This window comes from Branchiostoma floridae, chromosome 18 (assembly GCF_000003815.2).
Source record: "Branchiostoma floridae strain S238N-H82 chromosome 18, Bfl_VNyyK, whole genome shotgun sequence".
Classification (NCBI taxonomy): Eukaryota; Metazoa; Chordata; class Leptocardii; order Amphioxiformes; family Branchiostomatidae; genus Branchiostoma; species Branchiostoma floridae.
In genome coordinates, this window is record NC_049996.1 from 8,249,766 (window position 1) to 8,263,209 (window position 13,444).

Here is a 13,444-nt window from a genome sequence, read left to right on the forward strand (position 1 = left end):
ATCACATTGTCCTGATTATCCAGCCAAGTTGACGCGGCACAGTATAACCGATTATCGATCTAAAATGCAATAGACTTTACTGTTATCGATTACACACCCCTTTTCCGCGTACAAGGTGGTACATATCAGCTGTTCGAACTTGTAAATCATATTTTGATACTACTTTCCAGGCGTAGGAAATATGCAAAAGGAGCGCGACCAAGGAACAGTCGGCAAGATTCAAAGAAAGAGACACACAAGACTGTCGACTGACTGAAGTACTGCAACCGTAGCTCTTAGCAAACTCGTTGCTCTATGCTCCTATATTACCCCAATGTGACTGTAATGAACGCAAAAGACAAAAGCGCATCCTGGTCGGTCGGGCACAATGTATATCTACACCAACAGAGGCAAAGTGCGTGTGTGCGCGGGGGGGGGGGGGGGTTCCAGGGGTTGTGGTTACCAGTGACGCTAACATTAGCCTAACAACCAGATAAACTCAAGATATTGGTTCTATGTAATGACGTATCAAGTTCTCTTCGAGTTACAGGAAGGAGTCATCGATTACAAGAACACCCATCGCGTTTTAGATCGACAGTCGGTTATATTGTGCTGCACAGGACTATCTGGGTAATCAAGCGTAGTACGCCGTGAAACTTTGACCTTCCCAACTGATCCGAGTGACCTTGATAAGGGTCATCATCATCATTGTGTCCTGATTATCCACATGAGTTCACGCATCACAGTATAACTGATTATCGATCTAAAAACAAAATAGGCCTTCCTGTAAGCGATAACTCCCCCATTTTGCACCTAAAACAGAGCTTGATGCAATTAGAATAATAACTTTTATGTTTATAACAATCAAACGTGGACAGCGTAGCTGCATAAATAAAAGTTTTTGCTATCATTGTATAAAAAGCTATGGCTGCGGTACTTCAATGTGCACTGCGGTGTCTCAATTTTTAACCACGCAGACTGTCCTTATAATTACGTCTTGCTGTTTTTCGGAGGTAAATTCTTAATTGATGGCCATTACTTCAACCTTATTCAAAGAATCAATGATTCCATATAATGAATCCCAGAGACCAACTTCAGGCCATGCTACATGTACATGTCGAAGACCATACAGCAACACCCCTATCGATTGCTTCTCCAAGTGCAACATTGAATATGGGGACAAATGCCTTCCTAAATTTTAAGAAAATACCGCATTTTTTCTCAAATTATTTCCAGAGGATTCACTTACAATAGTCACGAAAGGATCTGAGACAATGTTGAATACTACTTACCTCCAAAAAACGGACGTGGTGCGTCTTTCTGGGCCGATTTTCAACCGCTGTGTTCTTCCCTTCCAAACACACTCGCCATTTTCCAACGGCGTGGCTCACTTTGTGCACAGGTGGCACCTGATCATCATTAGCAAATTTGAATTTGGTGATTAAGTCATTACATTGATCATATTTGCATACCAGTCCGTGAAATGTTTTGCCCTGCCCTTTATCTTCCTCAGTTCGTCTGCTTTCCCCAATGACAGCCTAAAGGCAACTTAAGCTCTATCATTCTGACTCATGACTGTGGAACTTCAATTTTCAGTCATTTTTGGGCACCTTTATATGTAATAAGATGACAAAAACTCTATTCCATTCCTAATGACATTCATGAAGTAGTATAAATCTGACATGTCCCTGTGCAGCGAAAATGCCATGAAAGTCAGCTTGCCAAGGAATGACCTTTGTTAATCTCATTTACCTTTTGCACAATGCAGCAAAAATACTTCCCTCGGTACTAGAAGGATGTCTATACGAGGATTGCAAATAGAGACACTGCTCCTAAAATGTGATCTCCAAGCAGATGTGTTGAGCCAAGTTGACAGCCTTTTTGCCTACTTTGTTTGTCTCTGATGTACGTTTTTCTCTTAATATGAGTTGAACAAAATTGTTTTGGTGAACCATGGGGCAGAAGCTGACGATTCTTGTTGTTCCGTTCTCGCAAAGTGCTTTATAAAAGGTTCCAGAATAGAGCACGTTTCGGTATGATGTACTTACATCAATCTGACTTCAGTTTGCAGATATCTAGTAGCTACATGACAGAATACCACATAGTCTGATATGCAATCTGTCATGTCTTTTTCTGTTCACATTGGTATGCAAATTCCCATTACCTATATGATTTCATTTATGATTTCGAGTTGTATTAAGATTGATGTTGTACAATTGATTTGCCTTATTTTGTCTTAGTTGAATTGCGTTATTTTGCCGATTCTTGCTCTGTCACTATTTATTTGATTTTATATTGTTATCATTTATTGTTATGTATGTACGGGTTTTCCCCCAGGGATCTTTGAAAAACGCCAGCCAGGCGACATGTACCCCTGGATAAATAAAAATAAACAAACAAACATGTCCAAAACGTCAATCCTATTGAGGACAGAAAGACAACGGCTCTCTATACAGTAGAAGCCGCTTAATTGCACGGCCTATTTGTCAGTGAATTTGGTGCAATTAACCGACTGGTGCAATAATGCGAAGTTATCTAGCTGGACCGCTGGTTTGGGAATTCTTGGATTCCGTGCAATTAACAGAAGTGTGTGTTAATCCTATGTGTAATTAACCGGCTTCCTCTGTATATATTAGGCCATGTTGGTTTAATCGTATGGATTAGATCATCTGGGAACCCCAGAACAGATGCGAGCGTGCGAATAAAAAAATGGTCAGGGAGGTCAAATTATCTGACACAAAATATGTAACGTTTTACCTAACATTTTTCATTTTCATTCTTTCACATTGTTTTTGACCTTTGAATAGACGTAGGTATTTTATGACGTTAGTATAGTTTTCCGATACTTGTTTTCGATATCTAGGGCGTATGTTTGCTTACTTTGCAGCTGTTTTGTACGATTTACAGTTGAAACCTTTTGTTGAAAACGACCGAGACATGGCGTACGCGGATGTCAACCATATGTTAATCAAATCAACATGGACTTACTTGAAACAAGGGAATCGCTTTCTTTACAAATTGCCTTACGAATGGCGGTGGCAAAGGCAATGACACCGGAAAGATATTTGATCTAATGCACGACACACATCTTCCGCAGGATTTTAGTGTAGATGGACTTACGAGTCATACAAAGAATCACAAAAACTACAATCATGTGGATTTTTTCACCTCATTTTATTCACCAGATAGTTACTGCAATAATATTGTATTTGATAACCCTTTATTGCTTCCGTTAACAATCATTGCAAAAGTAAACAATGCTTAGATAAAACGTATGGTCGATCTGTGACAATAGCGTTCATTGTTTGTTTTAGATTTGTCCTAAACATTTCACTGCATTTACAGTTTTTCTTTAAATGCAGTGGTCTGTGCTTCAAACATGGTTGTATGGCCTTGGTGATTCAGTTACTTTATATGGTCGGTAGAAAATGTATTATACACCAGTATACAATATGATGATATGCCCCTATAGTTTTGTATATGACAAACTTATCTTATATAAAAAAACACCAATTTACATTAAATGTTGACTTTAGAAAGTTCTGGAAATTAGATCAAAGTTCTTTAAGTTAATAGATTCCTTAAGACCACAGCGTGCATTTGTAATAGTAGCCACCAGTAAAATACTTGATGTCATAATTGTTAAAAGTATGCATACCTATGAATGAGAATGCAAAGCATAGTATTTTATACGCGACCAAAAGTGGCAGAGCTGATTATACACTAGTAAGAGGGCTGATGAAAAAGACATATTGAAGGAAATACATGTAGAAGTAGGTTGTTTACAAAATAGTCAAAGATGAAGTGTCACAAGAAATGTGGTTGACCCTGACCTTGGTGCTGATCTTTCATTAGATTGTGCTTATTCAGTCAACATATCTGTTAATCTCCAGGCAGATTTACCGGTGGTAAGACATTACCCAAAGGGCCAACCAATTACAGGCTCCAGTGGCCTTTTAGATACTGGTTGACCCTTTGGATACTTACTTGCCAATGATAAATTTGCTTGGAGGTTACATTTCTGGGGTATTTCATCTTCAACCATGAGAGACACGAAGTACCAGTAGAAGGCTGACAAAACATATATCTTGTCGTCTGAATCAAAAGTTATGATGATTATACATGTATATATATATGGTTATATATGATTATATATATTTCTCTTCTCTCTCTCTCTCTCTCTCTGTCTCTAAGTCTCTCTCTCTCTGTCTCTAAGTCTCACTCTCTCTGCTTCTGTCTCTGTCTTGCTCTGTCTTTCTTGCACTGTCTATCTGTCTGTCTGTCTGTCTGTCTGTCTCTCTCTATATATATTAGTGAATAAGAACTTACACCTCTCAAGACCTTATCAACAATGGTTAGTAGATTCAATTTGATAAATGGGTTGCCTTATATAGTATGTTGTCATAAGTTCCTTAAGCTAACTGCTGCACAAGGATGTTCTCAACAGCGCTGTCCAGTTCTTCACGGGACCTTTCAGTTAAGCTTGGTGTCGTCTGTAAAAAAGAATAAGACTTTTAGTGCCAAATAGTTAATATTAAACAGACAATTTTCTGTCCTGAAAGTTGCTTACAAAAGGGACAGTATTGGAAGATTGAAAAAAAGCATAATTGTGGATCTGGTATAGTAACTACATAAAAAATGATAAAAAGAAAACGACTCTGGCTCTGTTGTACTAGATAAGCATGATACACATAAGATTCTGATGATGATAAAGAAGACAGTCACATTCTGTGATCAAGATGCACTGAGTAGACATTAACAATTTGAAGGTACATGTTTTACTTGTTTTCAAGAATCAAAGAATATTCTACACGTATTAACTAGAAGCAACCTCATTTTTAAGTATACCGTCAACTCTGAAAGTATAACGTCATCTCTGAAAACATAAGGGGGCCCAAATCGACCTTGACCTTCATCTTTCCAGTCCCAAATATCATTACAATCCATCCAGAGGTTCTAAAGTTCACCTAATGTTGACCAGAAATATCTGAAAACACACACAGTCACACATACAGAGACACACACAAAACAATATCTCTATTTTTCATGGAGATAAAAACACACTCACCCATCTCACAGATGAAGCCATTTCTGGCTCGGTCGCAGTGCACCAGAACCCACTGGTACGATCCTTGACGATGGATTGTCACACAGTCACGTTTCTTGTGGCGTCTGGGAGGGAACTTCCAGTTGGTGAAGTCTCCGCTCTCCAAGTTTGTCCCATCCTTCCAGGTGAAGGACTCCTCTGACTCATTGTCATCCAGACCAATCCAAAAGTTCCTAAAGAAAAAAAACACCAAAAATCATGACGATCCATCAACACCTTTTTGAGTTATTCTTATTTGAAACAAAATCAGCCCCTACTGTTCAAAAGAAATGCTGCCCGGGGGGGTGTTGGTGTCAAAACTTGCAGCACTTCTGAACAAAGAGCTATCTATCCAATCCCAAAGTTCCTAAAGCAAAAGAAAACATACAGTCACCAAAAATCATGATGATCTGTTGAAACCTCATTTGAAACAAAATCCATCAACACCTTTTTGAGTTATCCTGTAGTTTAGCAGCATTTCCTTCCTGTATTTTTTTCTTTTTGCCTGTGCGCATTAGTTTTGGGTTGTCCAGGGGATGCCATCCATAAAACTAAGTTGGTGTAGCTACTAGAAGTCGTAGTGCTACTAGAAGGCTGCAAAGGAGGCTTTATCAAATGTAGACCTACCTTCGCTGACGGAAACCTCTAAGGATGCCGGTGACGAACGCGTTCTTTTCTGCGCTCTTGATCGTCACCAGTCCTCCGGCTCCGCCGCCCTCGCAAAAGCTCTGGGCCTCTTCGTACTTCTTCCTATCCCTCCTACGCGAGAACCAGTAGCAGCGACGCTCGTACATGTGGAAGTTGCTCCCAGGGAGGCTGAACTGCTGCTTACAGGCTGTTAAAGGCAAAGAGATGGAAATGAATGTTGGTATTGCCGCTGATCATTAATTTTGTTTGTTTCTAATTTTGCTCATTTATTCATAAGGAGCTCAAATCGGTCTGCAGGCCGCTTTTCATTGAGGTCATGAGGGAGGTAAGGTCAGATGAAATGTAACAGAGATACAGATAATATTGAGTCCTAATAACTCTATCAATATATATCACTACACGTATATGGTACAAAACATTATTAGTAGAGCAAATTTGAACTATTAAAGGAGGAGGATGGAAAGTTATCTCACTTTTGCATTCAGGTTCAGGTGCACTCCAGGTTTCGTCAGCTTGGCAGGTGATGAGGGAATGGCCGACCATGATGTGATTGGGATCGGGACAGGTGAACCTCGCCTCCGCCAGGTACAGAAGCTCCTCATCATGAACCATGGTACCGTGTTCTGGAGTCGTCAAATTCCGACAGATTGCAACTAGAGGGGAAAGGAAAATTGTTATGAAAATATATTCTTTGCTAACAAAAGAATGAATGAATGACTGAAACTGAATGAATGGCTGGTTTATATCCTTACTATGAATTGATATGCAAAAGAGATCTAGTTGGAAAAGAGAGGAACTTGAAGACAATTTTAAGTAGTCAAAAGAAAACTTTTACTTTTACTTTACATTTACTTTTGTCCAGTTATGTATGCTGATTAGGACCACAGGAAGAGTAGCTGCAATGTACTTAATGAATATTGTAATAAGCTAATCTAAATGTGGATCTAAATAAACCCAGTTTTTGCATGTGTTACTTTATGTCATGTCATGTTGTATGTCCAGGAAGACTATCAGTGTACAATCTTGTATCACAGCTAATTGGACAAATAAAGCCTCTAAAGCCTCTCTATCTCAACCTGTAAGTTGATCTTACTTCTGCAGCCAGGAGCACTGCCTGTCCAGGTGCCGTTAGCTTGGCAGGTGAGGATGTGCTCAGCATCCGGGACGTAACCCAGGGTACATGTGAAGGTGGCGTTCTCCATGAAGAAGGCACCTAGGCCGGTGAGGGTGACGTCACCATTGGGCGGCGCTGACAGCGGTGGGCATGGCACGGCTGGAATAGAAAATATAAATTCAAAACTTTAAGGAAGCCATTTATAAGGAAATGTTTGGAGAGCAATGGTTGTTGTTTTGGGGATATAGGAGAGTTCTTAAAATTTACACAACCAGTTTCTACTCGCTCTTGCTAACATTTCCATGTCTCTCAGACACCCTGCTCAGAGCTTCTAACTAGAGATCTGCTTCTCACGCTATACATAGCCGATAAGCAAGAGCGAGTAGAAACTGGTTGCATAAAAAAATTCTCCTATAACGTCATCCTGATCAAGCAGCTATCAATTTGAAAGGTGTATTCCAATGCAAGCAAACTTTTCACACAAGGGAAGATAGTGGAAAATACTATGATCATGATAATATCTTACGATTGCAAGTAGGGGGTTCTGCACTCCAGGTGCCCTCCTCCGTGCAGCTGATTTGGGAAGGGCCGGCTAGGTTGAATCCCTCTGCACAGGTGAAAGTAGCCACATCCGGGAAGTACTTCAGTCCAGGGGGAATCATGGTACCATTCCCAGGAGTTATTCCAGTTGGGCATGGGACAGCTGGAACAGAAGAACAGAACACATGGAACAGTTAGAACAGTTAGAATAGAAGACTTGGAACAGCTAGAACAGATGACAGGGATCATATAGAACAGTTAGAATAGAAGACTTGGAACAGCTACAATTATGATAGAAGACATGAAACTGCAAGTACAGAACACATGGAACAGCTAGAACAAAAGATGTGGAACTGCTAGAATAGAAGACATGGAACATAGAACAGCCAGAACAGAGGACATGGAACAGCTAAAACAGAAGACATGGAACAGCTGAAACAGAAAAGAAAACATAGATCTACTAGGACAGAAGAAGACATATGGAACAGCAAGAACAGATACACTGTACAACAGAAGACAATGGAACAGCTAGAACAGAAGACATGGAACACGATCACTCAGTGCCATGTTGGTTACATTTCAACAGTTCAACATACAATGTAAGTGTGCAGCCAAGATCTGCATGAAGAGCCAATGATTCACACTGATTAAGTTCAATAAATAACACACATTTGCCACAAAGAACAGTGCACTGCATAATGATTATTATTACTATTAGTCAAATCTGTTGAGAAGGAAGTGTCTATCTTACGGGGGCAGTTGCCAACAGTCCCATTCCAGGTGCCGTCGGCTTGACAGAGGATAGGAATCGAAGATCCGTTCAGCCAGTATCCATCGTCACACTGGATGGAGGCCAAGTCATCATAGAATTTGGGACCAGGGGGGACAACAGCACCATTGTCTGGATTTGGTATCGTTGGGCATTGTACAACTGAAACAGAAAGATGGAAAATCCATGAGTTTGAAGTCAACCTTAGTATATCAGTATTTAGATGTTCTTACAACCTTGAAGCAAGTCATTGCAACCATGGTCTTTTTCGTTGACTTGATGCTGTCAGTGTGGTCTATATGTATCTTAGTCTCTCATTAATGTTTCCAAATTCAAAGATACTGCATGAAGTTATCAAGTAACAGTTACTGTGCCAGATATAGAATGCCAGATATAGAATGAGGCACAACAAAGCTCATAGCAAATATTTCAAAGTGGCAACTGTGCACAATGTATAAAAATGATCACAGAATAGAAATTTTTTCCAACAAGTCTGTTGGAGCATCCTCACTAGATATCTTTAAACAATGCTTACAGATAGATCTTCCATTAGCTTACGAGGTGTAACACTGGTCATTCTGTGCAACATTATTTGTTGCCATCAAGAACGTTAGGAGCATCCTAACTAGATACATGCACATCATTTGCAGGCAGATGTGCAGACCTTAGGTGTAACAGGTCAATCTGTGTAATATAACCAGTAGCGGTGCCACCACAATATTGCCTGCAAAGCTGGTGTGATATGCTGAAGGTCAGTTATACAAATACAATACATATGGCTAATATACAAATACAGACCATAAACTACATGTACTAGCAAATTTAACACTGGAACTTACTTTCGCAGGTAGGAATGGTGGCGTTCCAGGTTCCATCCCACTGACACATCAGCGCTGACTCGCCTTTCACATAGAAGCCGAGCTCGCACGAGAAGACCACGACGTCCGTGTTGATGAAAGTACCATTGATAACAGGGCTGTACGAGCCGTCCTCTGGGGCAATCGGTGGTTGGCATGGTATAACTGGAGGGCAACATTTGCAACAAATTAGCAAACTGTTTCAGTGCAATTTTCCACTTTGTTTCATAGAGTTATTTATAAGTTTTAGATATGTGGTATGTATGTAGAATGCTTAGTATGGTTCTATACTATTCTATAAGGCTTAGCAAAGAGTGATAAAATGATAGAGCATATTCCATAATTTCTGCAGTAATATTGCAGCCTGTTAACAATAATAATTCAGTAAGTATAGTCTGTAATACTTCTAATTGTCTATGGGTGTCCTCTAAGAAGGGAACAGTGGGAGAATACAAAAATTTATAAATTTTGTGCCCCAGACCTCAGTTTCCTGTCTCTACAAGGCCAATAGGTTTGAATTTTGATGTTTATTCTTCATGTGTTACTCTTTAATAATAGGGCAGCGTCTCTGACATCACTTCCATCCAATTTGAAACATCTTCAGTATGAGATGTAATGGAAATGTTGAATTCAACTCTATGATTAGTTTGAAGCAGTTATGTTAAACCATTATGACACATCACTTGCATATGACACATCATAAATTTGTAAGTAAAACAACACTCACACTCCAAGTGGCAGAGTGCACCAAGGTAGCCTGCTGTACAGTTGCAAGAATAGGCAGATAAGTCAGTGGCCACTTCGGGATTTTCGCAGTTCGGGTCCTCGGCAGGGCCGACGCACGTTCCACCATTCATGCAGGTTTGAAGGACAAGCATGTCGACTGGTAATGCCTTCGACACTCCACCGTCCGCGTCTACGCCTTGCAGGGTAAACGTATCCTTCCCAAATAAGGAGCTGTACATGAAAGACTCATTTGTAGCGGTGTATGTGAACCTTGTCAGCCCCCAAGAGACGTCGTCAATTCCTTTGGACCCGGTGTTGTTCAGATTGGTTGGCCTACAAACGGTGCAAGCGGCAGCGCTAAAAGTGACTAAATCATCGATGGCCCCTGCTTCGCAAGAGGTCGACGTGAATGTGACCGCTTTGCACGCTTCACCAACTTCCATGAGGCTACCGTATGTTGGTTGTGTTACTTGGAACTCCAGCTCATCTGAAATATCTGGCTCATCGACATCGTACATCCAAAACATGAGGTCACGCTGGCTATCAAGCATGATTGGCAGCGGCAAGGGGTTGTATGCTATTGGGCCGCGAACCGAAACAATGTTGGCGCCATCTTCTAGGAATACCAGATCTGGGTCGTCATTGGTTGATGTCACGGTGATTGTAAGAGTCCCCCGAACCTCGAGCGCTTCTGGCTGGATTGTCAGCTCCTCTCGAACGATGTAGTCGATTTCGTCCTGTCCGTAACAGTGCAGGCACGGAGTATACTGCAGCATTCCGTCAGGACTCATTACAGCGTGTCCCGTCAGAACTTTCTCAGATTCGGTGTCCAGAGAAAAGATCAACACGTCTCCTTCCGGGTCTTCGGCCTTGAGCTGAGCCTTGAGAGTTCCTGCGTCTTCCACCATGGTCACTGTTGAAGGCGTCGTGATGACAGGAGCAGAATTTCTAATCGTTTTGTCGACAGAAAACACGGCAAACTGCGAGGAGCCACTGAAGAACCTTGGATTGGTGGACCGACGGCGGCGTCTCTTTGATGATTGTTCAGTGATGGGATGTGTTGAACAAACCTGCAGTGGACAGTAATAGCATACGTCAATAATGGCTTATAACATGCACACGTGAGCCTTTTTCTTTCACCACTACTTAAATAGATGGCATGGAGCAAGCAATGCAAGTGTAAAGCATTCGGACTAAGAGGTGCGGTGGTGCAAGTTTAAAATTTTGAACTGAAGATCTAAATTGCATAGCTTGTGATAATAAATCTATATATTAAAATGCCATTTGAAAGTTCTTCATTTACGTCTACAAGGATTCACATACATTCATGATCATATTGATACCGCTAATGCTCAGTTTTAGAGCAAGGTTTTTAAAATTATTTCTTACAAATTTCCTTTTAATCACAATGTTCTATATAAAGAGACAAGCATTTGGTGGAGGGGCGGTTTTCCGAACAAAAAATGATCATCACTATAGATAATGCTACTAACTACTGTTAACCTAGCCAATCATATAGACAATATCACAATCTGCTAACAAATGTACAAACTGATATATTGCCCTCTATTTGACCCTTGCTTTACTTTATAGTACATTTCATCTGTGTCTCATTTTGTTGAATTTTTAATTCGGATGGTTGAACCATTCACTTGTCAATAAAAATAAAATTACTCACTTTCACGCTCAGCAAGCTCTTTTCCTCATCATACAGTGAGACATATTCAGGTGGACAGGTGCGGGAGGCATCCATCCACTGTTGGGGGTCTGAACAAAATACGTAGCAAATGTTTTACATCATCCATCAACACTTAATGCCATCATCTTGTCATTAACGTCGAAGGTAATCACAAAGTCTGCCTACAGATGTGCACTGTGTGGCAAAGACTGTCATAATACCCCCGTCACATGTAGCTAAAATCGATCGGACAACGAGTCTGCGAGCTCTAAATTACAACGAGGCATGACCCTGATGCCGACGAAGAAATGGCAGAGTTCCCCCCCCCCCTTCCCGTCAGGGCCATGCCTCCACGTAATTTAGATCTCGCAGACTTGTCATCCAATCTATTTTTGCTACATGTGATGGAGGTATAACAGTTGTTGAATAAAACTGTTTAGCCATAGCTGATGCTGTAGGGCTGATGTGACTAGGGTTTAACTATATAATATGTAAACATGTATATCCTGCAAACTCTCTATTAGGGTCAGTGGGAGGGCCTCTTGTTCTTGTTCTTGTTTTGTTACTGGGTAACACCCCTTGTGATGTTAGGGCAATCCACCCAGGGCGCGGTACTGCTGTCTTATTGGCCGTTCCTTATTAGGTGTTGTAAAACCTCTTCCTTGAACTTGATGGGGTCTGTTTGAAGGGTTGTTGAGTATGGTAGACTATTCCAGTCGGAAGTGGTTCTTGGGAAGTATGAGTATTTGAGACAATCTTTATTGGTCTTAATGAGTTTATATGAGTTTGGGTGGTTATGTCGAGATTGCCTTGGGCTCAGCTGCAAATAGGAGTCAACAGGCAGGGCTAGGAGACCTTGTCTAGATTTCTGGAGAATTGTGAGTCTGCAGTTGGCTGTTCGTCTATTTTTGAGTGCATCCCTCTAGAAGCTACATGTAAGTATAAAGTTTACACAGGACATTTACCGATGCTACATTAACTTTATACACTTTGCTCCCAAATGAATGATTTACATACATTTTGCTCATCTACAATTGGCTATAGTTGGTATTATAAACTGTTTGTTGTATCTTTTAGAGTACATCTATATCTCTATTCAACAACCGTTACAGTACATTACATTAAAACAAAGTTCAATAACTACCGGTGTTCCAGAAAAGCAGTGCGGGCAGTGTCCCTTCCGGAAACAGCTCTGTGTTGATGGGGACGTCGATGGAGATTGGTCCAGACAGCGGCTTGTCGTTCAGGTGACTGATGAAGAAACTCTCCTGCAGGTCCAGCAACCTGTCAATCAAGCAACATAAAGTATTGATTGAGTCTTGTGACATTTGTGAAAGAAGGATTGGCATAACAGGCTCAGCCTAACTGGTCTGAGTAAAAAAGGTAGCAGAGGTAACACAAGGAGTATTGACACGACTGTGGTTCCTCTGCGTAGGAGAATGAACAGGCTAGGTGACTATCTCCTTTTCAAGATGTCAACCCCGGAGGCCAGACTGAAAGGTCTGGTCCACTGACGCTTCAGTACAAACTTGGAATGTTACACCATGAAGGTATGCAATACAAGTAACCATTATAGCATTGCATTGATGAAGGTTAGACATACATGTACAGGTAAACAATATTCAAAAACAGTTCAATCTCTACTGAATAAGATATGGCGATTTACTTCTGGACATTTTCAGTGACATCTTTCATTTTTCTTATCCCTCACTCATTTTGTGACGGTGAAGAAAAACGATGGGTTTTGCTTAAACTGGAAGTTGTCACCGCATTTCATCCAGTTGTAGAGATGAAGTTGCTATTGAAAAATATTCCCTTATGCATGACCATGATTCTGGAGACTTTCTTGAATGTAGCTTACCTTCCGTTCAGCATTCTTTCTGTTTGCGTCTTTGTTTTCAGTGGATTGACAATGAACGGAGTGAACGTTTTGGAAGCGCCAGAGGAGTACTCCTCTTCCTCATCCTCTGCGTTCAGCATGCCTGCAAGTAGACCATCTCCTGGGGCAACACCTATAAAGAGGGGAGTACAGATTTATATAGAATAC

At 40.9% G+C, this 13,444-nt stretch overlaps 1 protein-coding gene across 1 annotated transcript; it reads right to left on the minus strand.

Moving 5' to 3' along the window:
- Window positions 1–3,134: 3,134 nt before the first annotated feature.
- LOC118405778 lies at window positions 3,135–13,409 on the minus strand (the record flags this gene model as incomplete). Its single annotated transcript, XM_035805520.1, is given in 12 exon segments — window positions 3,135–4,472; window positions 5,048–5,259; window positions 5,693–5,900; window positions 6,187–6,366; window positions 6,807–6,986; window positions 7,354–7,530; window positions 8,119–8,298; window positions 8,976–9,158; window positions 9,721–10,789; window positions 11,398–11,486; window positions 12,542–12,681; window positions 13,259–13,409. Coding segments are annotated over 12 exon segments (2,789 nt in total), but the record flags the coding sequence as incomplete, so codon positions are not given.
- Window positions 13,410–13,444: the final 35 nt, after the last annotated feature.